The sequence below is a fragment of the Anguilla anguilla genome, chromosome 4 (assembly GCF_013347855.1).
Source record: "Anguilla anguilla isolate fAngAng1 chromosome 4, fAngAng1.pri, whole genome shotgun sequence".
Lineage (NCBI taxonomy): Eukaryota > Metazoa > Chordata > Actinopteri > Anguilliformes > Anguillidae > Anguilla > Anguilla anguilla.
Genome location: NC_049204.1, coordinates 28,639,396 through 28,667,310, shown reverse-complemented (window position 1 = coordinate 28,667,310; position 27,915 = coordinate 28,639,396). Strand labels below are relative to the sequence as shown.

At 40.3% G+C, this 27,915-nt stretch overlaps 1 protein-coding gene across 2 annotated transcripts; it reads left to right on the top strand.

Moving 5' to 3' along the window:
• The first annotated feature begins 71 nt into the window (after positions 1–71).
• Positions 72–27,662, top strand: aspm (assembly factor for spindle microtubules). 2 transcript variants are annotated; one of them, XM_035413026.1, is made up of 30 exons: positions 72–524; positions 2,012–2,155; positions 2,326–3,895; positions 4,031–4,123; positions 4,292–4,393; positions 4,734–4,880; positions 5,243–5,479; positions 5,829–5,896; positions 5,985–6,126; positions 6,534–6,664; positions 7,045–7,220; positions 7,391–7,536; positions 8,129–8,214; positions 8,300–8,512; positions 8,639–8,843; positions 8,970–9,121; positions 9,430–9,558; positions 9,668–9,862; positions 10,614–12,807; positions 13,684–15,620; positions 16,192–16,358; positions 16,638–16,797; positions 16,890–17,099; positions 17,723–17,872; positions 18,209–18,400; positions 20,729–20,921; positions 21,015–21,169; positions 21,447–21,623; positions 21,728–21,900; positions 27,356–27,662. In XM_035413026.1, exons 1-30 carry the CDS (start codon positions 240–242, stop codon positions 27,456–27,458), a joined length of 10,032 nt encoding a protein of 3,343 aa, XP_035268917.1. In that variant the 5' UTR covers positions 72–239; the 3' UTR covers positions 27,459–27,662. The 2 variants fall into 2 exon arrangements, with proteins under 2 accessions (XP_035268917.1, XP_035268916.1); XM_035413025.1 differs by having other exon boundaries at positions 10,614–15,620.
• Positions 27,663–27,915: the final 253 nt, after the last annotated feature.

The following is a 27,915-nucleotide window of genomic DNA, read 5'->3' as shown; positions in this document are numbered from 1 at the left end:
GTTCTTTCACGGATTGGAAGATGAGTGAAACTCACGGCGCAATTGGTCACTTTTGGTAAATTCAAACCAGGGCGGATGTTTTGGGAATAGCGTGGACTTGCCGTAGTTGACCGAAATCAGGCTTCTTTTTGCCTGAGCAGCAGCAGACCCTATTTACAGGCAGCGCAACGTTAAAAATTAAGTGTAGCCATGGAACGTAAGCTATGATTTGTTATGTATGATTAGAAAGTATATACATTATGAACAATATTAGGAAAGGCGACTTCTTGGACATTAGTCCAACAAACCATCCTCCGATTAATTTTTCTCATAATGACAAGGAGAACACGAAGTCGGTTGCGGTGCTAAGTTTAGTGCAATTTTCAAGGCCTCCTTATGTTAGTTTTGGAACTGTCAAGTTGGGTACAACGAGATCCGAAGTTTTATGCATTGAAAATCCAATAGATGATGCGACGGATGTAAAAGTGGACAAAGTTTCCTCGACCAAAGGGTTTTCTGTTGAACAAACGCAGTTCATAATTCCGGTAAGTGCAGTGCGTTATATTGAGTTTGTTTTCTTGTTTGGTCTAGCTAGTCATTGCGAGCTTGTCTGCTCGCGTGCTGGTGCTTCAGGTAGAGTGAAATAATAATGTGAGATATATTACCCAGCTTGTGGCTAGCTACCACCATTCCTTGCTGAAGCGCTCCTCACGAATTCGCGTTCTGTGGATCTTCCGTTAGTTTACCTTAGTTTATGTAACTTTGCTAGCAAAATTGGAAAGTTTAAATTGCGACTAAACGTATTTTGCTTAATTTAACGTAGCAATTGCACTGATCTTGCTAGGTAAGTTTGTTAACCACACGCTTAAGACGTTATCATCGTGCTAACTTTAACGCCGTGTCTGAAATTAAATAAAAACAGTCAGTTCTACAGTGGGTCTTGCTATACCTAAATTCACTGTTTCGCTAGGCTTTTGTGCCAACTTAACTTACTCGACATGATTATTTAAACTAACGTTAACCGACTACGAACAAGGTAAACCAACTTCGCTGATCCTATTTTAAATGACAGGTGCTTGTGTATCGTGCTGCATGGGGTTACTTCGGATGGTTAGTTCCGTTACCTAGCTAGCTATACTCCCGTTTTAGAACAAGTGGTTACTTACCATTTTCAAATCTGTGATTGCATTTCTGTTAGCTAGTTTTTTAACGAAACAATCAGAAATTGTACAAAATCTTAGTTTTTGTTCAGTACAAAGATTCATGGTAAAAACATGGCTTTCATGGTTAAAAAAAAAAACAAACAAAAAAACTGGCTTTCGTGGGAACATGCTCATACTAATGGCTTGTGACGAATACCCGGATGCATTGATCGTTGAGAAACAGAAATGGAGTCAATATTCATATGCAATACAGATTGTTTCTGTCCAGACCTGCACTGTACTGAATTAATGCTGCTTCCCACCAGTGGCAACAGCAGTAACCGCATTTTTTAAAAATGCTACGCGCCTGTAACTCAACCTTGCCACCCCTCAGCTACTGCTATTTTTAATGGTTAGATTGCTTGAAGTGTTGCCGTACTGTCATCCAAATATCTGGTAAAATAGAGTTTATACGGTATTCTAATTTCATTTTGAAATAACATTTGTACCTATGGACATGCCACCTGATCAGTTTGGTGTGATTTAGCCTAGGTCGTAGCCTGCCTTGTGGTACCACTGTATTTACTTTTGCTGAAGTTTTGTAACGTGTAGTTTTCTTGAGTAAATGTCATTACAACAGCAAGAAGACCTTTATTTGCTTGCTTTAGAACTGATGTAATATTTCTTGGAGATTTGTTTGTGAGGGTAGTCGTGTGTAATGAGGACATAAGCATCTGTGCAATATTGCTTGGAACTTTCTTTGATAAACTCCTAAAATGCAATCTAAAAACTACTGGAAAACATCAAGCTGGTTTTTCAGTTCATATTTATTGACTGTGAAATTAACTATGCATTTAAATGAATTCTTTCCTTCCCCTTTGAACATGAAGGCTGAAGACAGTACCTGTCTGACAATACACTGGACGCCTGCAGAGGAAGGAAATGTCAGGGAACTCGTCACTTTCATTGCCAATGGTATTAGTAAACACCAAGCTATTTTACTTGGCAGAGCAGAGGCACCGAAAAGAAAAAAGGTATTGTCTTTTTAAAGCAGAGCCATTCAATAGAACACCGTATTCTTAAGCAAACTGTTACAAGTGTTCCAGACTAATGTACTACCGTGTGTGTATGCATTTGTGTGTATATATATATATATATATATATATATATATATATATATAATTCAAATTATTCTATCTTTCAGAAAAGTTTATGGGATTCCATTAAACAGAAGAAAGCAGCAGATGTTTCTGCACCTTTTAAGGAAAAGAAAACCAATCCTTCACTGAAAAAAGCTGCCAATAAAACTTTCCATGTATCTCGACAACCACAGTACAAGACGGAGAGAGTGCGAAGCCCTCTGAGATCATGTAATGAAGAGCTAGTACTTCAAGAGAGGGTGGAAGTTTTGACGGGCTCCATTGAAAATCACCAGGAGCGGTTGGTGCAGGAGAATTGTACACCTGTTCCATTTGAAAAGACCCACGTAACGTCGGCACAGACTAGACTTGAGAGTGTTGTCTCCTCGAAGAACTCGCCAGTTGTTCTCCTAGTTCCAGCTGCCAAACTATTTGATGCAGGGGATGTTACTGAGGGTCCTTGTGCTGTAGGGACACCATGCATTACTGATCAGAAAAATGTGAACAGAGTGCTGAATATGACTCACTCTCCCATTTGTACTCCAGAAGATGGTGGCAATAGATTGATACCTCGTATCCACTCTGGTCAGAGCCCAATCAGTAGTGAAGGAAAGGTTCTCTCGTGTGTAGCCCAGCCCTTTTTGCCAGGTACTCCAGTGTTGTCTGTGAAAGATGCTTTGGCAATCATTCAGTCGGATCTAACTGAGTTGGATGGAGCAAGCCCTCCGAATGCTTGTTCAAGCTTTGATTTCTCTGATTCTTTGGAGTCGGTCAAGGGAAACTGTGGTGCGGACCAAAGTCCTGCTGCACCTGAATTAACTGAGCAAAGAGTTCAAGAAGTTTCCACTGAGTTGGAGGCTGTAAAACCAAGACTGACTTTCTTGGTTATACCTAAAACTGACCAAGTGAAGAGCTTTGAAGATGAAGCAAATGATGTTGTTCCTCTGAACTTCAGGAAAATTCCATTCTCATCCTCTACTGTCACTAAAAGCAGATTGGATCTAAATCAGGAAAGCAGTCGGACAATCAGGAAAACCAGAACTTCAAAGCGTCGGCTTTTGGAGAAAACGTTGGAATTGTCGGTGGACAGCTCTGCAAAGTCCAGTCTTCTTGGACAGCAACTTGTTGGTGGTCTTCCTGTCATTGACTCGGATGCCAGTCATGACACTCATGATTCTATTCGCTCTCCACTGGTGGCTATGCCACCATCTGACTTTTCTCCAGTCAGGTGTGCTCACGCAGATCATTTTACAGTTTCCCTCCGTCCTAGCGTGGCTCAACTGGATTTGTCTCCAGTCATGGCAACTCCTTCCTGTAAGTCTCAGACTTCAGTCAAGTCTGACCTCACAGTGTTTTTAAATGTCCAACATCAATCAGAGGTAACGTCTTTGATGCCACAACACGATGAAACTCTTGTAGATGCACAGTCCAGTGTGGCTGTGCCTGCACGGTCTCTGTCTTGCAGCAAAAAAAGAAAAAGTGATGAGTTCTTGACAGATAAGACAGAGAAAGGAAAACCTTTCCAAGTGAAAAGGAGCCGAGTGTTTCCAGCAGCTAAAGAGACAAAGAAAACAATTCAAGACAGGAAATATAGTTCAAGGTCCACGTCCCAGAGCCTGCGCAGGAAAACAGTTGGTAAGATGATTTTTATAAATGATATCTTGCAATTGAATGCGTCAATCATTCATTTAATGGAAAATGTTTATTCTTAGAATTCTACTGGTTCTACAGAGTGACTTTATAATGTTTGTTAAACACGTTTCCTTATAGTATCACAAAGTTCAAATCTTGCTGCATCAGCAGTCACAAAAGCTGCAAAATCTGTGAGTGTGGCCCAAACCAAACTTCCATTATCAAAACCAGGTCAGTGGGGGTAATAGTTCAAGCTTATATTTGAGTTGTTATAAGTTGTTTTTTTTTTTTTTTAAATCCCAATTGCAAAGTTTATGTTTTGATTTACATTAAAATTTAAATGGATTAATTTCAAATTCAGGAGTGGTGGTGATAATTTTTTATTTTTTTTATGCTCAGCCCCACAGTCTTTGAAATCCTTTTCGTCGTCATCTGTGAAGACTGCCAAGGTTGTAGCAGTTGCTCAAGCACAACTAACCTTCATAAAGCCAGCACAAACAGGTATGAGCTTGATTGTATTTTCAACTGTTATCTCTGTTCTAATGTCTTTATTAACTCTGCAAATCTATTTACCTGATTTTAGTGACACCTTGACATCATTTAAAAAATGATGTGTTTGCATATCCTTGCGCTTTTTGTATTTATTGCTTTATTTTCATGGTTGTAATTTGTGTGTTGTAATCTTGGTCATAAAAACATGAATTGCAAATTGAAAGAAACAACGATCAATAGGTCTACAAAACAGCGTCTGCTTAATTGTTTCTCAATAAAGTACAATATATTAATGTTCTTATCTTTTGTTTAATTTGTGGAATAGTATTTGTCTGATTACTGTTTACAGTGATACCAAGACACCCATTGCCATTTGCTGCCAAGAATATGTTCTATGATGAACGGTGGATTGAGAAGCAGGAAAGAGGATTTGTATGGTGGATAAACTATGTTCTGACTCCAGATGATTTCAAAGTCAGCACTGAAGTCACCAAAGGTAATTCAGTAGAATAAATATTATAGATAAGACATTTAACACTTTACTGGAAGAAAAATCGATGAAGTATATGGCTCAGTATTGTAACATTTGAAGCCAGTTTATCGTCCAGCATGAGAGTGTCGCTGCGACCAATGACATGCAATGGGCGTCACTGGTCATTGCAACATTTGGTCGGGCAATATGGGCTTATGCACTTTGCTGTCATAAATACAGAAATCAATTTCTGAATTAGAAGTCACTTTCATCGTGTCCTTCATTCATTAAACATTTAACATGGCAATGGAGTGACAATTTTGGATGCTCAGTAGCAATTGTGCTTCATTATAAATCTGGTGGTACGTTGTTTCTCTTTTCTTTAGTGAATGCTGTATCCTTAGCAATGGGAAGTGATTCCTCCAAGTGTCCCAAGGCGCCTACAAAAGAAGAGATGTCCTTTAGAATGTACACAGCGAGGCGGCGATTGAACTCCCTCCGTCGTGCTGCTTGCAAGCTCTTCACATCAGAGGCTATGGTGAAGGCCATCCAGCGTCTAGAGCTTGAGGTGGAGGCCAAGAGGTTACTGGTGCGCAAGGACAGGCATCTCTGGAAGGATATTGGTAAGCCCTTTTCACTCAAAGTAAGCGAGGTATGTGTCTGGAATGGACAGAAATAATCTGTTCAGCTATTTTGCTATGGCTGGTTAAAATATTATTCCAGAAAAGTTAAAAGGTCTGTATAGCATGAGCATACCTGTATTTCTGTTGCATTTTGCAAGTTTCTACACGGCAAACCATTTCTTTATGGACCTCGCTTTGTACACGGGGGTGTTGTCATGCTGAAACAGGAAAGTGCCTTCCCCAAACTGTTGCCACAAAGTTGGAAGCACACAATTCTCTAGAATGTCAGTGTCAATTATGGTAATATATATTATTGTTTATTGATTTAAAATTTTTTTTATTTTTGTAGGCGAACGTCAGAAAATTCTCACCTGGCTTCTGTCATACAATCCACTTTGGCTAAGGATTGGACTTGAGGTATGCTTATTTATGCAAGTCATTTGCATTCATTTTATAAAAATAATGTGTATATGACTGTTTCTGTCACTGTGTACTTTATCTTCAGACCATTTTTGGGGAATTGATACCGTTGGAAAGTAACAGTGATGTCATGGGATTGGCAGTTTTCATTTTGAACCGGTTGTTGTGGAATCCAGACATTGCTGCTGAATTCAGACATCCAAAAGTGCCACACCTGTACCGAGATGGTAAGCATAAGCTTCACCACATGTTCTTACACACCTAAAATGTATGTATGTATGTATGTATAAGGTATGTATGTATAGGATGTTCAGGTCTCTGAAATATTTAACTAGGCATAGAGGGGTCTGGTTTTAGTGACCATTGACTTGTCAATATATTTGCATGCAATTTCCATTTTATATTTTTATTGTATTTGAGCACTTTATCAATTGAAACGGCTTGTTCCGTTTAATGTTTTTCTTTTTTTTTTCTCACATTAGTGGTAATAAGGAATTAATACGATGTAGTTTCATGTACTGATTTTCGTTTTCATACTGCTGTTTGATGAAAACCAAGTTTCCTATCTCTGAGATTGTGCTTAATGTTAAAATCTGTTAAAGTGTATGTGTTTGCTCATTTGCCTGTTGAACAGGACATGAGGAGGCCCTGTCTCGTTTCACTTTGAAAAAGCTACTCCTGCTTGTCTGCTTTCTTGACAAAGCCAAAGAATCAAGAATGATTGAACATGACCCTTGTTTGTTCTGCATGGATGCTGAATTCAAGGTGATCTATTTTGTAGTGCTTTGGAATTATTTTGATAAATCTGCAGTTGTTTTCCTTTATGATGAATGCGTGGTTAAATTTGAAAAAAAATGTATATGGAAAAAGTGTTGGCTTATGCTTGGAGTAGAAATTTAATAAGGCTTGTAATGAGAATTCATTGTTCAAAGCTTGAGCAAGATTTAGTACATTTCAGATGTGCAGTGAAATGTCACAGTAATTGGCTCTCTGCCCTCAAAATAGTCCAAAATAGTTTTACAAATTTCATTAGTTCTATTAAGAATTCTGTTTTTAATAATAATGTTTACGGTGATTATTTTTACTGAGTAGTAATTGCTTAGATCATTTCGAATAATTTAGATTTTTGCATCTCATCTTTCCAGACCAGTAAGGACCTGCTGCTTGCATTTGCAAGGGATTTTCTGAGTGGTGAGGGAATCCTTTCTCGCCATCTTGGATATTTGGGCTTGGCGGTTTCCCACGCCCAAGTGCCACTGGATGAATTCAACTTTGCTGTAAAGAACTTGGCTTCTGACCTGAGATGCGGGATCCGTCTAGTGTAAGATAGCTTTCCACCTGTTAACAATTCATTTTGTTCTGCCGACTGTTCAAGCAAACACAAAAGTTGGGAAGACATCAGATTATTATTTTGGTGCTAACTCATCAGACCTAACTCCAGATTGTATGCATGTTTTTGTGATTGCGCAAGTCAACATTTCTTATTTATAGGCGAGTTATGGAGCTGTTCACCCAAGACTGGAGCCTCTCTCGTAAACTCAGGATGCCTGCTATAAGCCGTCTTCAGAAAGTACACAACGTTGAACTTGCGCTGGACATGCTGAAAGCAAAGGGAGTCGACTTGAAAGATGAACATGGTAAACAAGCATGAACTATTCCATCTATTTGATATTCCATCGGAATTATTTTCTAAACTTTGAATGATTTGTGTGAGGATGTATCTTATATTAAAGACTAAATTATTTGCATACAAAAGTAGTAGTCATCTCAAGCTGGCTTGACGTGTTATTTTTACCTATTATGATTTATTTTTAATGTTGAAGAGAACAGCCGCTTGACGGCTAATATGTGGCTTACTCAGGGTTGATGGAGTCAGGAATTTAAACCTGGCCTCAAGGCTCAACTGGTCTTGAGTCAGGGATGCATTGGGTTTCATGAGTCAGGCCAAAATGATATTAATGTTGAATTGGACACATTTGTTATCCTGGCCAGATCACAACCCATGGGTTGATTCTGCTGTGCAGCCAAAGTATTGAAGCCTAAATATTGGCTTTTGCCTTGCACAGAAGAAATGAGTAAAATTAGTTTACTAGTTTGACAAAATTTGGGTTTGATTTTAATGATTGTGGAGATGTATAAAAGTAGAAATGGCAATGGAAATTAGTATTCTTTGTTTGGTGTCATTTTTAGATTGAGAGTTTAGCCCTTCCATTTTGTGTAAAAATGCAGGTTGTGCTATTGACGCCAGAGATATTGTGGATGGACACAGAGAAAAGACACTGACCCTGCTGTGGAAAATCATCTTTACCTTTCAGGTATTCCATTCAACTCCTTTTTTTTTTTTGTTGACCGGAAAATACCATTTCTTTGGTCATCAAAGTCTGATCTTTACATCTTTAGGTTGAAGTTTTGCTGGATGAAGAACAACTCAAGGAGGAAATATGTTTCCTCAAAAGAACATGGAGAACCAGGCAGAAACTTGATGCATTGAGGGCTAATCAGGATGTGGCAGAGAAGCCAAAGGAGAAAAGGCCTTCATTCCAACACAGCAGTACGAAAATCACGCTGTTGATGGACTGGGTCAATGCAGTTTCTGTGTTTTACAACTCAAAGGTTTGCATTTTGTACTCAATTCGATCCCAATGAATGTTTCTTTCCAAGAACATGTTCCTTTGCAGCTGTGATGCGGAGTAATGTTCTGTTCCTCATTCTCTTCTATGGACTTGCTCTCTGTTTTAGGCAGAGAACTTCACGGTATCTTTCTCAGATGGGCAGATTCTTTGCTACCTCATCCATTATTATCATCCTTCCCATCTGCCATTGGAAGCAGTGTGTCGGAAAACCACGCAGACAGTCGAGTGTGGCCAGCAAGGCAGGGTCGGGCTGAATTGTTCATCTAGCGACTCCGATAGCTCTTTTGACACGTGGCCCGGGCAGCGAAATGGTAAATGGCACATACCACAAATTAATTCATTCATTTTTTTTTTTAATATGGAGAGCATTTGGATTGGCTACTTTACGAGAGAATTATTGAATGCTGCTTCATAATATGTTCTGTTTATTGCTTCAGGAGCAGGTACAGAAGCATCTGTGGATTTCACCGAGCTTCTGGAGAACGAGAAGAGTAATTTTCAGTTGGTTGATACGGCAGTCTCTTACCTCGGAGGAGTTCCAGCCATGCTGCATACGGCTGATATGTCTAACACTATTCCGAATGAAAAGGTAAGAATGGCTTTTGCCCTGCTTGTTTCTTTTCTTAAGTGATACAGTACTTTGTTCTGTGAATTAATGACTGTGACTCGCTTTTTCTTAGTTTTATAATGTTCGCTAAGCCACACGATAAATATACATACTCTTTTCAGATTTATAAATAGGACCAAAAAAATTTCATTTGTGTATTTTGTATATAATGTGTACGTTTGCATTTGTACTTAATCTACTATTATATGGGTGAATCTTTGCAAATTATGCTGATTTGTGTGTATGAATGATCCTGTTAATACTCATGTTGATATGTTCCTCGCTTTCAGGTGGTTATGAGCTACCTGTCGTTCCTTTGCGCCCGGCTTCTGGATCTGAGAAATGAGACCAGAGCAGCTAGAATTATTCAAGGAGCATGGAGGAAGTATAGACTGAAAATGGAGCTAAAGCATTACAAGGTGTGTACACATCATAAAAACTCTGATGAACGTGCCCTTATATTTAATCAAGCTCAGTTTTATAATTTGTGTGTTTGTTTTTCTCTCTTACTCTCTTTCTCTTGTACAGGAAATCAACGCAGCTGCCGCTACGATTCAGTGTGCCGTCAAAAGGTTCCTTCAAAGACGAAGGAAAGTAAGACAGAATGCAGCAGCAATCGTTATTCAGACCGTCTGGCGCAGCTATTCGGCACGTCAAGAATTGCGGCGGTTGCGAATGGAAAAATTGCAAACTCTGCGGAACTCTGCAGCGACAGTCATCCAAGTATGTGCTATTGCTGTGCTATTGTTTTTTCATTAGCCCGCCTCCGCCATGAATTTTAGTCCTAATACAATGAAAGCTCTAATTATTCCCCCAACACTGTGATTGCTGTGAAGATTTTATATCAAACATCATCAATAATGTGTGTTCTAGGTAGTGTAAACCATTTTCAGTAATATTTGAAATGCCTTACTATGCCAATAGAATTTTTCTACTATTGCTTTCTTTTAATCCTTTGAAAAGGATTAAAAGGACTAATTTACTGTATTTCAAACGCATACATTAGCATACGTTTTATGCAATTTTGAATGGATGGATAAATTATCTTAACCTTACAAAGCAACTCTGAAAATTGTGAAGAGCTCTTTGCCCAGTGTAACATTTTGCGGTGAGTGTATTATGTATGACCATTAACTTAATGTTTGATGTGTGCAGAATGTTAATGCTTTGTTTAGATTTCATATTATGGTGGAAGATGGCGTGTTTTTAACAAAGTGAACATGAAATATAGAGGTATTGCTGATTGTGGCAGCTAAAAACAAATGTTTCATGCACACGCCATGAAAGGCAGCTATTAACTTCAGCGGTAAAATACCTTGTCAGTATTATGAAAACAAGGTGGATTCCTGCTGGGTTGTGATAGACTGATCTATTTCACTGCAAAGCAAGTGCAGCTCTGGCTTTTTTAAAATTCACAATTTCAAGAACCCTGTTAGTTGAATATTTTTTCTTTTTTCATAATGTGTTTCTGTAGGCACAGTGGAGGAAGCACTTGGCTATGAAGAAATTCCAGAGATTAAAATACTACACTGTCATGATGCAAGCTCGTTTGCGGATGAAAATGGAAGTGACCGCTTACAGAAGGATTCTGTGGGCTGCCAGAACAATTCAGAAACACAGATGCGCTTGTCTATTGGCAAAAGATGAACGTGCAAAATACCTTGCTCTCAGAAGTTCCATAATTAAAATCCAAAAAAGTTATCGGGAATGGAAGACCCGAATATGGGCAAAGAAGACCAATGCCGCCACAGTGATTCAGAGAGCATTCCGGAAACGGCAAGAACGAAGACTTGCCCAAAAAAATGTTGCCGCTATAAAGATACAGTCATGGTACAGAATGGTGAAATGCCAAAAACTGTACAAAAACATCCTTCAGAAAACTATCAATATACAGGCATGGTACAGAGGTAACAAAGAAAGACGCAACTTTCAGTTTTTAAAACTACAGCACTCTTCTGCCGTTGCTATCCAAAGAGCATTCAAAGCAAACATTCTCCGAAGAAGATTCTTAGAAATAAGACAAGCGTCCATTGTAATTCAGCATTGGTTTAGGGCCTGTAGGCAAAAAGAGAGCGAAAGGAAACGATATCTGGAAAAGAAATGTGCAGCCATTACTTTGCAAGCAGCATTCCGTGGATACTTGGTGCGCAAAGCAAACAAGGAACTACAGCGGGCATCGGTTGTGATTCAAACGGCTTTCAGAATGTTTGTAGCTCGAAAGGGATTTTTGTCTTTGAGAAAAGCAGCCCTTGCCGTACAGCAGCAGTACAAGGCTGTTATGTTGGGTAGGAAGTTGAGGAAAGAATACCTGGATCGACGGCGCTCTGTAGTTGTACTTCAGGCTTTGTGGAGGGGACGAGCAGAGAGAAAGAAGATCGAAGGAATGCATAAAGCTGCTGTATTGATACAGTCTTACTACCGTAGGTATGCAGCACGGTCAGAGTTCAAGTCGAAGAGAAGCGCCGCTTTGACGATACAGAGCCGTTACAGAGCCCACAGGTCGGGGAGGACAACGCATTTGCGTTACCTGCGTCTGAGGAAAGCTGCCGTTTCTCTGCAGGCGGGGTTCCGAGGCATGAAAGCGAGGCAGAAGCTGAGGAAGCAACACAGAGCAGCCACTCTAATTCAGGCGACATTTAAAGCTTTCATTTGTCGCCGACAATTTTTGTCTCTCAAAAGTGCGGCTACTGTCCTCCAGACTCGCTATCGGGCACATTTACTCGCCCAGTCTCATCAACGGCAATACAGTCTTCTGCGACAAATGACTGTAAGGATTCAGGCCGTGTATCGGGGCTCTAAAGAAAGAAGGCGTATAAGGAGAATGCACGAAGCAGCAACAACCATTCAAGCATGCTTCAGAAGGCATAAAGCACAGGTGACTTTTGCTGCAGCCAGGTGTGCAGCATCTGTTATACAGCAGCGTTACAGAGCTTATGTCAAAGGAAGACAAGAGCGCAAAAATTACTTGACGATCAGGGATTCTGTCGTGGTAATGCAGTCTGCATACAGGGGGATGAAAGTTAGACACCAAGTCCAAGAAATGCATAGATCAGCAACTGTGATTCAGGCACATTACCGGAGGCACATCATGGTTGTGAAATTTCAGAGATTACGCTGGGCAGCCACTGTTGTAGGTCAGCGGTTTAGAGCAAACCAGAAGAGGAATGTTCAGGTCTCGAAATACGCAGCTATGAAAAAAGCTGCAGTTTGCATTCAGTCTGCTTACCGTGGAATGACAACTAGGAAACGAGTCAAAACGATGCAAGAGGCTGCCAGAGTAATTCAACAGAGATATACGGCTTACCGGGAGCACAAGAGGTATCTTGCAATGAGATCAGCTGTTATCCAGATTCAGCAATGGTACAGGGCTCTTATCATTGCCAGGCTACAACAGAAGTACTACTATTCTTTGCGAGCCGCAGCCATCACAGTGCAATCCGTGTACAGAGGAATGAAAGTTAGGAGAGAAGTTCAAAGGAGACATAAAGCAGCCACAGTGATTCAAGCAGCTTTTCAAATGTACAGAGCAAGGATGGCCTTTAAAGCTGAAAGGCTAGCTGCTACTATTATACAGAGACAATACAGGGCCCATCTACAGAGAAAGAGAGACCAGGAACATTTCTTGAAACTGCGTCACAGTGCCATTGTGATCCAGTCAGTTTTCAGAGGTAACAAGACAAGACGTGAGATGAGGAAAATGCATGAAGCAGCAACAACCATTCAAGCATGCTTCAGAAGGCATAAAGCACAGGTGACTTTTGTTGCAGCCAGGTGTGCAGCATCTGTTATACAGCAGCGTTACAGAGCTTATGTCAAAGGAAGACAAGAGCGCAAAAATTACTTGAAGATCAGGGATTCTGTCGTGGTAATGCAGTCTGCATACAGGGGGATGAAAGTTAGACACCAAGTCCAAGAAATGCATAGATCGGCAACTGTGATTCAGGCACATTACCGGAGGCACATCATGGTTGTGAAATTTCAGAGATTACGCTGGGCAGCCACTGTTGTAGGTCAGCGGTTTAGAGCAAACCAGGAGAGGAATGTTCAGGTCTCGAAATATGCAGCTATGAAAAAAGCTGCAGTTTGCATTCAGTCTGCTTACCGTGGAATGACAACTAGGAAACGAGTCAAAACGATGCAAGAGGCTGCCAGAGTAATTCAATGGAGATATATGGCTTACCGGGAGCACAAGAGGTATCTTGCAATGAGATCAGCTGTTATCCAGATTCAGCAATGGTACAGGGCTCTTATCATTGCCAGGCTACAACAGAAGTACTACTATTCTTTGCGAGCCGCAGCCATCACAGTGCAATCTGTGTACAGAGGAATGAAAGTTAGGAGAGAAGTTCAAAGGAGACATAAAGCAGCCACAGTGATTCAAGCAGCTTTTCAAATGTACAGAGCAAGGATGGCCTTTAAAGCTGAAAGGCTAGCTGCTACTATTATACAGAGACAATACAGGGCCCATCTGCAGAGAAAGAGAGACCAGGAACATTTCTTGAAACTGCGTCACAGTGCCATTGTGATCCAGTCAGTTTTCAGAGGTAATAAGACGAGACGTGAGATGAGGAAAATGCATTCTGCTGCCACTGTGATTCAGTCGCAGTTCAGGATGTACCAGTGTCGCGGGCGTTTCAAGAAAATGCGATCGGCTATCATGGCTGTGCAAGGGAGGTACAGAGCCTGCAGAGTACGAGATTCACTAACACAGCAGTATAGGGCAAAGAGAGCTGCGGCTCTCGTCATCCAGAGAGCTTTCCGCGGACACAGAGTTAGGCGGCAGGTCAGTGCGATGCACCGAGCTGCCACAGTCATCCAGAGAAGGTTTCGTATGTACAGAGATAGGAAACGCTTCCTTTCTCTCAGAGCAGGTGCATTGCTTGTTCAACGAAGATATCGAGCTCTGGTAGCTATGAGAACACAACGGAAGGAATACCTGAAGCAGTGCTGGTCAACCGTTATCTTACAAGCAGCTTACAGGGGAATGAAGGTTCGACAGCATTTGCAGAAGGAACACAGAGCGGCTGTGATGATCCAAGCCCATGTTAGAAGACACTTAGTGAGATCTCGCTATCTTAGGCTGCAGTGGGCCACAAAAGTTGTCCAGCGACATTTTAGAGCCCAAAAAATGATGAAAGCAGAAGTCCAATCTCTGAAAGAAAAGATGGCTGCCACAACCCTTCAAGCCGCTTTCCGCGGAATGAAGACAAGGAAGCACATAAAACAAATGCAGGGGGCTGCCAGTGCTATTCAAAGAAGTTTCAGAACATACCGGGCACACAGGAAGTATCTTTCCCTGAAAACATCTGTTCTTGCCATTCAGCGAAGGTACCGTTCTGTGATTGCTACAAGACAACAGAAAGAGCACTATCATCGTATACGCTCCGCTACAATAACCCTGCAGGGTGCTTATAGAGGTTACAAGACAAGGAAGGAGATGCGACAAAAACATGCCGCTGCAACTGTGCTCCAGGCAGAATTTCGAAGGCACAGAGCGGTGGTTACATTTCAAGCAATGCGATTGGCTGCTGTCATCATTCAGAGACATTATAAATCTTACAAACAGAGAAAAGAAGATAGAGAGAAATTTTTAATGTTAAGAAATTCTGTCATTGCCATTCAGGCAGCATTCCGGGGACAAAGAGCTCGTAGGGACATGGCTCAACTGCATAAAACTGCTGTGCTCATACAATCCAATTATAGAATGCATAGACAACGAGTGGCTTTCCAAAGGATGCGCTGGGCTGCTGCTGTTCTTCAACATAAGTTCAGAGCGCAGAAACTGAGAAACTCTCAAGTGCTGCTGTACCAACAAATTAAGAAGGCAACAGTTTGCATCCAGACTTCTTTCCGTCGCAAGCGAGCAAGGGAACTGCTGAAACGAGAGAGAGCTGCCCTGAAAATTCAGTCCTTCCTGAGAATGCGTGTGCAACGCCGCTGCTTCTTGCAGCAAAGGGCTGCCTCAGTAGTTATTCAGTCTGCATTTAGGTGTTACCATGCCAGAGTTAGATACGCAAAGATGCAGACCTCCTCAGTGCAAATCCAAAGATGGTACAAGTCATGCCGTTTGGCTCAGAAACAGAAGGCGGAACACCTTGCCGTCAGGCAAGCAACAGTGACATTGCAGTCAGCATTTCGCGGCGTGCTGGCAAGGAGACTTGTTGCACGATTGCGTGCTGCAGTCAAGATCCAGTCGGTACTGCAAATGTTCTGGCATCGCAAACAGTTTTTGAATCTCCGGTCGAGTACCGTCAAGATACAGTCTCATTACAGAATGTGGACGGCAAGGAGACGGTTTCTGAGCTACCGGACAGCAGCTGTGACTCTGCAGAAGCACTTCAGAGCCCAGCAATTAATGAAGGACCAGAGGTGTGCTTACGTAAACACTCGGAAAAGTATTGTGACTCTTCAAGCGGCAGTACGTGGACACATTGAATACAAAAACTTCCAAAGGTTAAAGAGGAGTGCAGTTACAATTCAGGTATGGACTGCTTTTTCTTATGATTGTTTATGTCATGCATGTAATTTGTGTTGTGTCATGGAGCATTAATTTAACCAAAGTACATTTCCTGTGCACAATTTTATCCTAAATCATTTTTTGACCATTTTATTGAGATGCAACTTGCTTTGCAAGTGTATTGTCATAAACCTAGATTCTGTCTAAAGCGGAATGTAGGGTGTAGGCCCTGGATTCCTGATACAACAGATAACAGCTGCCACCACTTTTTTCAGGATTACTCCAGGCATGCTTTGTCAAATTTGGTGAAGATTGGATCAGCTTTGTAGAACGATAAGAAAAATGTGTGTTTTTGAAAAGAAAAAAAAAAAATTCTAAATGGCAGAACATTTTGGCATTCACATATTAAATAGGAATATACATTTTGTTCAGCATTAACAAAAAGTTCATTGCCAGTGTACAACCAGTTGCATTTATGCAGGGGAATCGAATGTCGAACTGCCTTTTAAACTTATACTTATCAAGATTTTCCACCTTGTGGTAGAGCATAGTTTTTTTATTGCACAGCAATGTTCATTTCTTCACTTTGTTACAGGCTGCATTTCGTGGACACCAAGCAAGACGGCATGCCAAGAGGTCGCAAGCAGCCCTTAAAATTCAAGCTTGGTTCAGGGGAAACGTGTCGCGGCAGAAGTTCATTGCAAAACAAAAAGCCATCACAACTGTCCGCCGGTGTATGCAAACAAGACTTCATCGGAATAGGTAACCTACTCTTAAGTCGGTCGTTATATTAAACATATGACGTGCTTATAAAGAGTCTATTGCTTTTTAAAGGACCTTCGAGATTTTCATATTTGGTACATTCACATTTACTTTTTAAATCTTGAATATTATGGATTGAAAATTTTGTACATGGGGAAAAAACGAAATATCTGAACTGCTTTGACAAAAATGCAGGAACTGATTGCATTTAAATATGTATGCACCCATGCTGTCTCAATTCCTAAGACTCCAATGATAATCAGTCATTGTTTTTGTTAGGTTCCGAAAGGTCCGGCAAAGTGTATGCATTATCCAGAGGAGGTGGAGGGAAACACTTGATGCCAGGCGAACGCATCATGACTTCCTGGAAATGAGGTCTTCCGCAGTTAAAATTCAAGCGTTGTGGAGAGGTCATACTATCCGGTTGAACCTACAGAAGGTAATGCTTGTAATGAATGTATGTCACGTTATAGTTTACCATGTTTTACTCGTGTCCACATTAACATTACAATTGTTTTGTATTTTTCACAGGAACAGACAGCTGCCTGCGTGATTCAGTCATCATATCGTGGATACGTGCAGAGGAAAGCTTTCCAACGAATGAAGAGGTCTGTCTTGGTCCTACAGAAACATGTCCGAGCACTGCGAAGAGGAAAAGAGGATTTGGAGACCTTTAAGAACACAAAGAGCGCTGTCATCACCATTCAAGCTTTCTGCCGTGGGTGGCTTGTCAGACGACAGGTAATTGCAATGATTCAATTGCAAACTAGAATCTAACTAATTTTCCTCAAGCTACCTGTTTAAAGCAGTTTAAAGGGTATGGGAGTACTGCATGTGATATACTTCATTTTCGAAATAGCCAGTATAGATATAAATAGCCAGTATAGATTCTACATGACCTCACATCACAAACAAAATATGAGTTTTTCCCTCCTTAAAACCTGAATGTTTATGCACTGGCAGAAGAAAGCAAAACTGGGCCATTCCAAAGCAAGAAATAATGTATTTAAACATAGAAAATAAAAAAAGTACATATTTGCATGTTAGTTTTAACAATTGTTGTTGCATTTTCTTGCATTTGAGATATGTTTTAAATCTGAATTAAACAATATTTCAGATCTGACAACCTAACTTTGTATTGATTGTTTGGCACATGCATTTATATAAGTTGTGTAAGTCGCTCTGGATAAGAGCGTCTGCTAAATGCCTGTAATGTAATGTAATGCATTTCAAAGCAAATACACCCACATTTTTAACACTATTTTTGTGGACTAATTTTGTAGCTAAACATCCAGGCCTATTCGTAAGGAAGGCAGTCATTGAAGGACATCCAATGATCCTGTCATTTTTTTTTTCTTCTGCAGCTGAAAGAGGAGGCCCAAACCAGGAGGAGACACCGTTTCTCTGCGGCAGTTTACCACCACCTTTGTGCCGTAAAGATTCAGCGAGGGCTCCGGGCCCATTGGGCACTGAAGTCTGCTAAGAGACAGTTGCACTATGTTATTTACATTCAGGTACACTGAAAATAACTGGTATAGTAAATCATTTTTCACTTTTGCTGCATATGTATTTATTTTTCTAATGGAAAATGTTTTGAATGAGTGGTCAGTTTTTGTTGGAAACAGTTTTGTAAGCAACCCTTTGCCAAATGTACCCTGTTTCGCTAATCACCATGTTTTAGGCGATGTAATTGATAGATCAGAGCTAGAGATGCTTGGTGTACAGTTACTTCTGGAGTACAGTGTTAAGGTCATTTCGAGTTCTGTCTGGTGGTGTTTCAGGACAGTGAACTTAGCATGGTGTGTGTGTTCGTGTGTTGATTATCCCCCCCCCCCCCCGCCTTTTACCAGAGGTGGATCAGAGCTAAGCTGCAGAAAAAGAGGTACCTTGAAAAGAAGATGAAGATCATAAAGGCGCAGAGAGCAGTTAGAGGGTGGTTATCTCGGCGCCACACGGCTGCTGTCGTCATCCAACGTGCTGTAAAGAAATACTTGTCCAAGAAACGAGAACTGAGGGTGCAACGTGGAATCATCGAGGCACAGGTACACCGGAACTATGTGGAAAAGGCTACATATCTCTGATGTTCACCACAAAAATAAGTGTAGCGGGGTGCCATGATTTAAGACCTATGTAATGGTCAGGGTTCGTACGGTCATGAAAAACCTGGAAAAGTCATTGAAATTTAAAATGCAATTTCCAGGCCCTGGAAAAGTTATGGAAAATAATATTTTTTGAAAAGTTTTGGAAAAGTAATGGAAATATAGCTAAAGTTGCATCAAATATAATTACTAATTAATCCAATCATAAAAATAGTATGTATAGTAATAAAATGTAAATTGGCACGTAACCTTCGCGGTATTTTGGTGGTGTGAGAAGTTAATTCGGTCCGGCTCAGTCTGTTTACAGGCACGCCTCTGCTGATGTAGCAGTTCGTAAACGTAGGCCCTACTGTGCCGACAATATGCCAGGTGTGCAGCTTCAGTAATATATCAGGGCTCGAAATTAACTTTTTTACTTGGTAGCACTGGTGCTCCCAACTTCAAAAACTTAGGAACACCCACCGAAATGTAAGGAGCACCAACAATATATGCAATAGATTTTTTATTAATAAAAACGACAATATAACAGTACGGTTTACAAGGAACAGTTAAAGTGTCACGCATAAAATGTGTCGACTCTTCAAGGAATTGCGTGTTATCCATTCAAACGACAAAGCGCTTCTCGTCACATTAATTCCGCTAATTAAATCAGTAAACTGCATCGGAGAAATGAGCTGTTCCAACCGGGTCGCTACACAAAACGTCCGCTTCAACTTTTCAGCTTTCGATAACGCTAATAAATTGAACATAAACTTTTGTCTTCAGGTAACATTAGTTACGCGTCGCGTGACAGTGGAGTGCAGGGAAAGGGAGTGATTGAAGGCTAATATTAACCTATTTAAAATCAGCATTAAAGGTAAGAATGTCAAGCTCGCGATTGGTTAGAAGGGTCACCGTCAGCTCACAAGGGACATGCTGAGCGTATTAGCGAATGTACAGAGAAAGAGACGTTCGACTGGAAAAAGGAAAAAAAAAAGGTCGCACCAGAACAATTATTTGCACTCGCACAAATGCTCCCAATTATATTTCGAGGTCGCACAGATTCAATTTCGGGAGCATATGCGACCAAAATGGTCGCAATTTCGAGCCCTGTTTGAGACATTGACAAAAATGTTAAACTATTCGAATTAAAATATAAGAGAATGTATCTAAGTGTGTCTGTCTGGTGTTTGTTTGTTTTAGAGAGGCACCATATGTTTCAGATGCAGACCTAATTTTACTTAGTGTTATTTATTTATTTATTGACCTTTCAGCATTATTACAGGTTCATAAAGACAGTTGTCATTAAAAACACTGAATTATTTTGCTGTTGCAATAAAACATCAATACTAAGTAGACAAAAAATTTTAAATATTGCAATTATCTAAACTGAGATCTAATCTCGTATCCCAAATTTAAATTTAAAATCCGCTGTCATTTAGGAGTCTGCACATATAGGGGATTGGTGATCTCCTGTATCTCTCAGTTCGACATCTTGGGATGGCCAGTTGGTTTGAATTCCTTGTCTGACGACCTGTGAGCTCCTCCCTGAGGGGGGGTAGCCAGTCACTGAAGTTGGACTTGAGCAGCTTTCTGGCAAAGCCAAGACACAGTTGAGTGCGTCTCTTTGATAGAGTGCACAATCCGAGAGTGCAGAGAGCCTCTGGGTACCCTGAGTACCTCTGGCCAAGTATGATTTTACAAGCCCGTTTCTGCGTGCTTTCCAGCCTTTTAGCCTGGTCTGTAGTGAGGGAACTGTGCCAGACGGGGACTGCATACTCCAGCACCGGGCGTACGTAGCCTATGTAGATGGAAACCAGTTCTGGGTCTCGGACACCAAATTTCTTCAGGCGACGCAGAGCAAAAAGCTTCCTGTTCGCTGAGGTCAGCATGTGGTCCACCTGACTGTCCCAATGCAAATTACTCTGGATGGTGACCCCCAGGACCTTGACAGTGTCACAGACTTCCACGATGTTCTGGTCAATGGAGAGAGTCGGCAGGGCGGGTGGATGCCTCATGTGGGTGACTTTACATTTCTTTGGGTTGAGTTTCATTTTGTGCTCCTCTACCCAGATATCAAGACCATTCAGGGTCTGTTGGAGGGTACAGGGTAGTTGGAGCTGTTACAATAAATAATTTTAAATTGTCCCACTGAGATAAAGTCATTTGTTTTGGTCATGGAAATTCAGTTAAAGGTTGTGGAGAAGTCATGGCAAAGTCATTGAAAATCATTGGTGAAAAAGTGTATGAACCCTGAATGGTTTAAAAGGTGTTTTTTTTCTTTCTTTGAAGGCATTGTGGAGAGGACACCGATCACGAAAAGCCAACGACGCACCAAAAGTTGTTGCTATAAGGCACCGCCTCAGGAAAGTAAACCAAAGGGTCAAAGAAGAGGACCGACTTTGTAACAAGACCACAGTTGCCATAGATTACCTTCTTCGATACAAGCATTTCTCCTACATTCTTGCAGCTTTGAAGCACTTGGGTAAAAAGTTTTTATTTTTAGTTGCCATTGCATGGATTTGAGACCCCTTAATCATGTGGATGTAACCACTAATGGTGATTTTTATTATTATAGAGACTGCAACCCGACTTTCTCCTGAATGCTGTGAGCGCCTTGTGAACAGTGGAGCTACGCTTGTCATATTCACTCTCATAAGGAGCTGCAATCGAAGCGTTCCCTGTATGGAAGTGATCACCTTTGCAATCCAAGTTCTTCTGAATTTGTCAAAAGTATGTTGTTTCCACAAGTTATAAAACTGCCTCATCAGCATCTTTTTCAGGGTATACAGATGTTATTAATTTCTGTTTTGCATTATGAGAAAAACACACTGCCACTTCAGTGGTAGGTCAAAGATATGTAGTGCTGTTCTCTTGCATTTGTTTTTGTTGGGTTAGAATGCAAATCCTCTACACAAAAAATATGAACACTTGTTGATGGGTAGTGTATTTGTATTGCTTTTATTCATTTTTTAAATTTCACACATTCATCTATTTTGTGCCCCTTTAGTATTATAAGACCACAGAAGCAGTTTATGCTGTGGAGAATTCAGTGAACACACTGTTGGACCTGCTGCAGATCTACAGAGAGAAAGCTGGGGACAAGGTGGCAGACAAAGGAGGTAGCATTTTCACCAAGACCTGTTTTCTCCTTGCCATCTTGCTACAGGATGAACAGAGGGCTTTGGTTAGTATGTCATTTTGATTCTGTGTGTTTAAAAAAAAAATGTGACTGGTTGCATCAGAGAGTACATAAAAGAACTATTTTAATCTCTCGAAACTGTCTTGCAGGAGGTAAGGAATCTCCCCAAAGCCACAGATAGAATTCGCAGTTTATATTTTCTGACGGCTCGAAAACACAAAATGGACACGGAAAGAACGGTGACAAAACTGAAGATGAATGTGTCCCTTAACGGAAGCCTCTTTACCCAGCCTACCCCTCGAAAAGCAAAAGCACGGCCAAGGTAGGTTTGAAATGGATTGACTCTGTTTAATGTAGTTTGCCTTGTTAAGCCATGCTCTGCGATGTTGTCTGATAAACATTTTTGTTTTCATTTCCTTTTTATTGTCATGGGTCATTATTTAATATTTGTTTCATTTATTTTACGTTTCTCGAGAGTTACGTGAGATTCAAAACAACGTTGTCTAATCTATGTGTCAGATTTGGTTTAAAAAAATAATGTGAAGGTGCTTCACTGAAAATGCCTATCAGGAATGGATTATTTAGCTGCCATTTTTCAAATTTTAGAAATGAAATGGGCTCATTCAGGATTTGCAGTTTAAAGGGTAAACATCAGATATTATAAATGAAAAACACCAGCCAAATGTAAGAATTTTATGATTCAAAATAACAATTTTATTGAAATAAAGATATAAGCCCTAAAAGATTGCTTAAAAGTGCTTACTCTTCCTCCCCCACCTCCCCTTTTCAATAATCTTCTGAATGATCACCGACATCATATTTTGTGATGTGATAGTGAGGACATTCGATACTTTTAAATTAGCAATAGCTTGCCCCTTTTCCATAAAAGAATTTGCCTATATCGCTGCAACTTGGTCCACATAAATTTATTGCGATATTGTTAATGGAAATTAACATATACATATGATGCTGGACTATTTCATTCGCTGGAGGTGGATTAGAGTAGATCCTAAGGTAGGAGCTAATTAGCACTGTTAGCATGGAGCCCATTTTGTCTAATGTCCTTGTACTGGACCAAGCGACAACAACTCGCCTCTAGTAGTGAAGCCTTTCTCCCCAGTGGCTGAAGAGTGAACTGCAATGCCTGGTTGCAAAAAGAACTTGAAACCCTGCCCATCCAATGTTAAGTCAATGGGGAAAGCCTGAAAAGAGGCACATTTTCTCTAGCCGCATTTCCACCACAGGAACTTTACCCCGGAACTAGGAACCTTTTGAGGAACTCAGTGCGTTTCGACCGCAGGAACTAGGGTCTAAATTAAGTTCCGGGGACTTTATTTTACCCCCAAAAAAGTCCCTGCTCGGGGGTAGTACTTTCCAAAAGTACCGGAACCTTTGGGGTGGGGCGCAAGCGCTGAAAATTTCTGATTGGTCGACAACTTGCAGTGTTTTATTTCAACCGCCATTTTTAAAAATCTGCAGCCGCAAACCTATTTATTTTCATAATAACTTGAAATCAAACTTGTATGTTATGCGGCGCAGTAGTCTAATTTTGGTTATAGCCTGCCAACATCTTGGAATTATAACGTGTGCTCTTCTGTTCTTTTCTTGCTTTAGTATTCGTTTTATAAAATGCTAAGCATTCGTGCTGGGACAGCATATTACGTACCAAAACATTCAAACGGATTCATTCGGTTGCTGAATATTTTCTTCCAGATTTTCTTTGTTAGCCCGTTGTAATTGACTCAAAACGTTTGATACAGTTATGTGAGGTATGCGGTAGTTCTGCGTAATTTACATTGGTGATACAGTAAAAGCAAACTGGAAATCACCTTCCGCACTTTTTGTCAGGGTAAAATAACAGGTTAATTCTAGTAATCGTCCCTTTAGCTTTTTCAGACTGCCGTAATTTTACTCTGCCATTCTTCAATTCCACAAAAAGACCAGGAAGACTATGGACTAATTTATGGTGCATGGTTCGCATCTGGAGGGCACACTTCGCTGCTCGGCTAGCAGTAACTCTGAAGGAAAGCAAACAGGTGGCTGTACCACTGCTAATTTAAATTTTCACGCAAGTCCGAGTTTTCGTTCTATTCTTTTCATTTTGTGATTAGCCTATATGGAATTGACGATGAGAAAGTAATCAATTCAACAGCAAATTGTTTACAACGTGTGCATGTTTTCTGCTGTTGTTGCCAGTTATTTGTGGAATGTGAATGCATTCTGTCGCCTCGGATGTCAAGACATGAAAGTGAATGTTTGCATGAAAACATAATGAATGTGTTTGAGAGGATATATAAAACAGTTACAATCTGACTTTGGCCTGTTATATCCTATTTGTTGCATAACAACGGTCCAAGTTTAACTACCAACAACAGTTTTGCTTGACAACTGTAAAATATGCTCAAACGGCTACGGAAGAATATTTCAATTTCAGGTGATTAAATCGATAAAAATCAATAAATACAAAAGTAACCACATATAGTCATTGTTGGTAACCCGTTGTATATAAGTGGAATAAACCCCTCCGGGCTGTCCCAGTTACTAGAAAATAATGTAGGCTACTTCGGTGGTGGTATGGGGTTACAGAAGAAATCATAGGACAGATGGACCGATGACAACGTCGCTTTTTCATACGTCAGTGGGCTAATTTGCCTAATCTTCGCGGGACTTTAGACCGCGGTGGAAACGCAGACAACAATGGGCTGAAGGAACCTGTTAGTACATTGAAAAGTAGTTCATGGGACTAAAAGTTCCAGGTGATTTTAGTGGAAACACGGCTTCTGAGGACATATAAAGTCAATACATTTTTTTACACAAGAAATGATGGCTTAACTAGTTAATCCCATCCCTTGTAATGTCTCCCCTGGGTTTGATTTTTTAAAATAATTCAGTGAAAATTCCCAAATTTTGGTTAATTTCAGTGCATGCAATGTGGCTTGTCCTTATGACCGTATGACCATATAAGGACATTCCCCATCCTCGCAGCCAGGCAGAGTGCTTCAGCGGCAGGTGCGATGCTGTGTCATTTTATGATTAGCTAGATTGCATACGATCTCACCATTTTAAATCCAAGGTCCAAAATGTTGTGTGCTGCGTTCAACTCAAAGCCGGTATAAAAAATAGGGTTCAAATGTACTATTCTCTCCCGTTCTTTTGGTTAGTACATTTGAGACATTTTCTGATAAGCAAGGTTCTATGTCAAGATGCAATTTTTTACCATTTTGGGGTTTCAGTTGATTCTCATAGTCTAAAGTCCCGTCTTTTATAATTTGTATATGTTGTTGGTGAAATCAGATTTGTAAGCAGTTCTTTAATGAAGCTTCTTTAAGAAGTCAAGCTAGGGGGATTTTAAAGCTTGCTGTCTTGCTATTGATCTATCTAGCTATCTAGAGATCTGTTATCTATCTGTCTATATAACTAGCTAGCTAGTGATCTATTTTATCTGTCTGTCTATCTATGTAAATATCTAAACATTAAACGTATCTTGCACAATTAACTTTTTTTAAAAGTGGTTCTGTGGTTGCAAGGACACACTTGTCGTCCAAACGTGGGCGTGTCTAATTACCATGTAAGATAGTCGGGGTGGGTTTTCCTGCAGTCATGGACTCCACTCTTTTGCTCCACTGCGCTTGCGTTGGTTGCAACGGGCAATGGCTGCGCCCTACTTTGGGCTTCATGCGCCAGTGAGCACTAACCATAGGAAATCAGTGGATGACGTCACAATCATTTCGTCCATATTTTTATATGGTCTACGTACTGGATGCACAGACACGCACAAATTTGGTATTGGTGTTCTCATATGAATGTGGCCAAGATAGCTAAAAGGTACTTTGATTGTTGGCTTTGAGAGGAATCCTACAAATTGGATCACCTCTGGCTGAGCAGGATTAGCGATTAGCCTATGTCTTCTACAGACTCATCGGTCATCTGAGTCACTGAATGTCCTTTGATTCAGAATCAGATATTTCAGTGCTGTCAGTTTCTGTCATCTTTTCTACCAAATGCTGTCAATTTCTGTCATCTTTTCAACCTCAAGGTATAATGGCAGAGCTGTTTGCCTTCTACCTATTGCATCACAGAAGTAATTATCTGGCGTGCCTGGGTGTTTCCTTCAGGAGAGATCAGTTTCTCTCATTTTTAGCCATACTAAAAACAATTTCTCATTAATGGAAAAACCTCTAGACAAAAAAGAATTGGTGTACTATCTTCTGGGAATGCCGTTTGTGGTGTTTACCCTTTAAAAGGGTACCTGAACATTAGCTCTTTTCTGTAAATGGCCGAGCTGGCATGTAAATTGAGTGGCTCTCTCGTGGAGATTTTGATATCCATTTTTGTTCATCCTGTGCTGAATTGGCTTGTCCATTTCTGATATTTGGAGCAGTTGGTTATAAGAGAAGTAGAGGAGGCTACTAGGGATTTCCTACTAGGAGCAAGGTGATGAGGAAGAACTGCAGGCAACCTTTTTTTCTATGAGCCTTGTCCTAATACAACCAATAGGTGGTGCTACAGGCAAATAACAGATTTTTAATATGTTTTATAGCAGTTTTTTTAAGCTTCACCAAAAGGATATATGCTTCTTTCGCTTCATTTGACCATGTTAATATGATATAAAAATCATCCAAAGTACACTAAATGGTCAAAAATATGTGGACACCTGACATCCAACATCTCATCCAGAATTATGGAAATTAGTATGGAGCTGGTCCACCATTTGCTGCTATAACAATCTCCACTCTTCTGGGAAGGCTTTATACTAGATGTTGGAGCATTGCTATGGGGATTTTCTTCCATTCAGCTGGAAGAGCATTAGTGAGGTCCTTCACTGATTGGGCGATTAGGCCTGGCTCACAGTTGACTTTCCAATTGAGAACTTTTCTGTATGGACCTCACTTTGTACCCGGGGGCATTGTCATGCTGCAACGGGAAAGGCCCTACCCCAACTGTTGGGGAAGCACAGAATCTAGAATGATATTGTATGCTGTAGCATTAAGATTTGCCTTCACTAGGAATTAAGGGGCCTAGACCAAACCATGAAAAACAGACCCTGACCAAGGGATGTCCAGATACTTTTGGTCACCTTTTTGTGGTCCTGCCATACTTCAATTAATGAAATAACAGTCAATGACCCAATAAGGAGTATGGAGTTTATAACCAGAGAAATGGGGTTGGAATCAAAAAACCATATAAGGATCATTGATTCATTGCATGCTGCATGGAGAATATTTAAACTTTACCACTACATTTGGTCTAATCAAGTCTAATTGAGCATTCTGAAATGCAGCTAGTTATGTTATAATAGCCTGCACAATTCTGTTTTATCTCATGCAGTGGTTTCATTAGTATTTTAGACCAGTATTAATGCCTTGTCAACATAAGTGTATACCTATTTTCAACCAAAGACCTATCTTCCCTACAACAACATGGTTGCATAAGTACCTATAAAGAGATTATACTGTAGCAAGTTGTGCTAGCTAAGTAGCTACCTAGTTTAATTTACGACAGGTTTACTAGATTACATTTGAATGTAAATTTCAAATGCTCACTTTGCTTGTCTATTAACTGTCTACAGACTGAACAGCCACACCTGGTAATCTTCGGCATTTGAAGATGGGTAGTTTTTATTTAGTAAGTTTGGTTGTATTAATGTGTAATTCACTGAATGTGTGTCACTCTTCCAGCACTGAGCCCCTGCCTCACCCTCCTCTACAGTTCAGGTGCATTTACCTCTCTTGTTGTGCTACCGGTTTTCCCAAGTTTAATTCGATTTTCTATTCTAGAATTGCACCTGACTGGGTCTTGAGACGAGACAAGATGAAAGAAGTGGTGGATCCTCTTCAAGCAATTCAGATGGTCGCGGATGCTTTTACACTTGTGCCTTGAATTGTGTTGAGAAGCAGGTGTGTGGTGTCTGTTCTACCAAGGATGTTTATAATGAATTGTATGATGTACTTGGATTTTTGTGTTTGTGCGACCTGCAAAGTAGACTATGTTGGGCTTGTAAATAAGATATTCAACATTAGTATAGCATGCCTGTACCTTTTCTATGGCAACAGAATTAAAGAAAGAAATCCACTTTCGATTTCATATTTTTATCCTGGTATTATTCAGTTTCTTGCGTGTAAAGCATCCGGTTTTTTTATTTGGCAAATTAAACGTTTTCCACAAAAATTATGTTGTTTGTGTGTTTATTTTAAATGATTTAGTCAGTTCTTTTTGAAAGAAGCTATTTTTCTTTTCCTGTAATTTCTATTTTACTTTTTGTGTGTTTTTTGTTTTATTTTATTTTTTACAAATTTTTTTTATAAAGTGTTTCTGTTCCTACCTGATTTGACCGCCT

Coding starts and splice junctions, on each gene's coding strand:
- aspm (XM_035413025.1), top strand. CDS start 240: ATGAACAATATTAGGAAAGGCGACTTCTTGGACATTAGTCCAACAAAC. Junction 4,881..5,242: donor CAGCACTGAAGTCACCAAAG/GTAATTCAGTAG, acceptor TCTTTTCTTTAG/TGAATGCTGTATCCTTAGCA. Junction 5,480..5,828: donor GCATCTCTGGAAGGATATTG/GTAAGCCCTTTT, acceptor TTATTTTTGTAG/GCGAACGTCAGAAAATTCTC.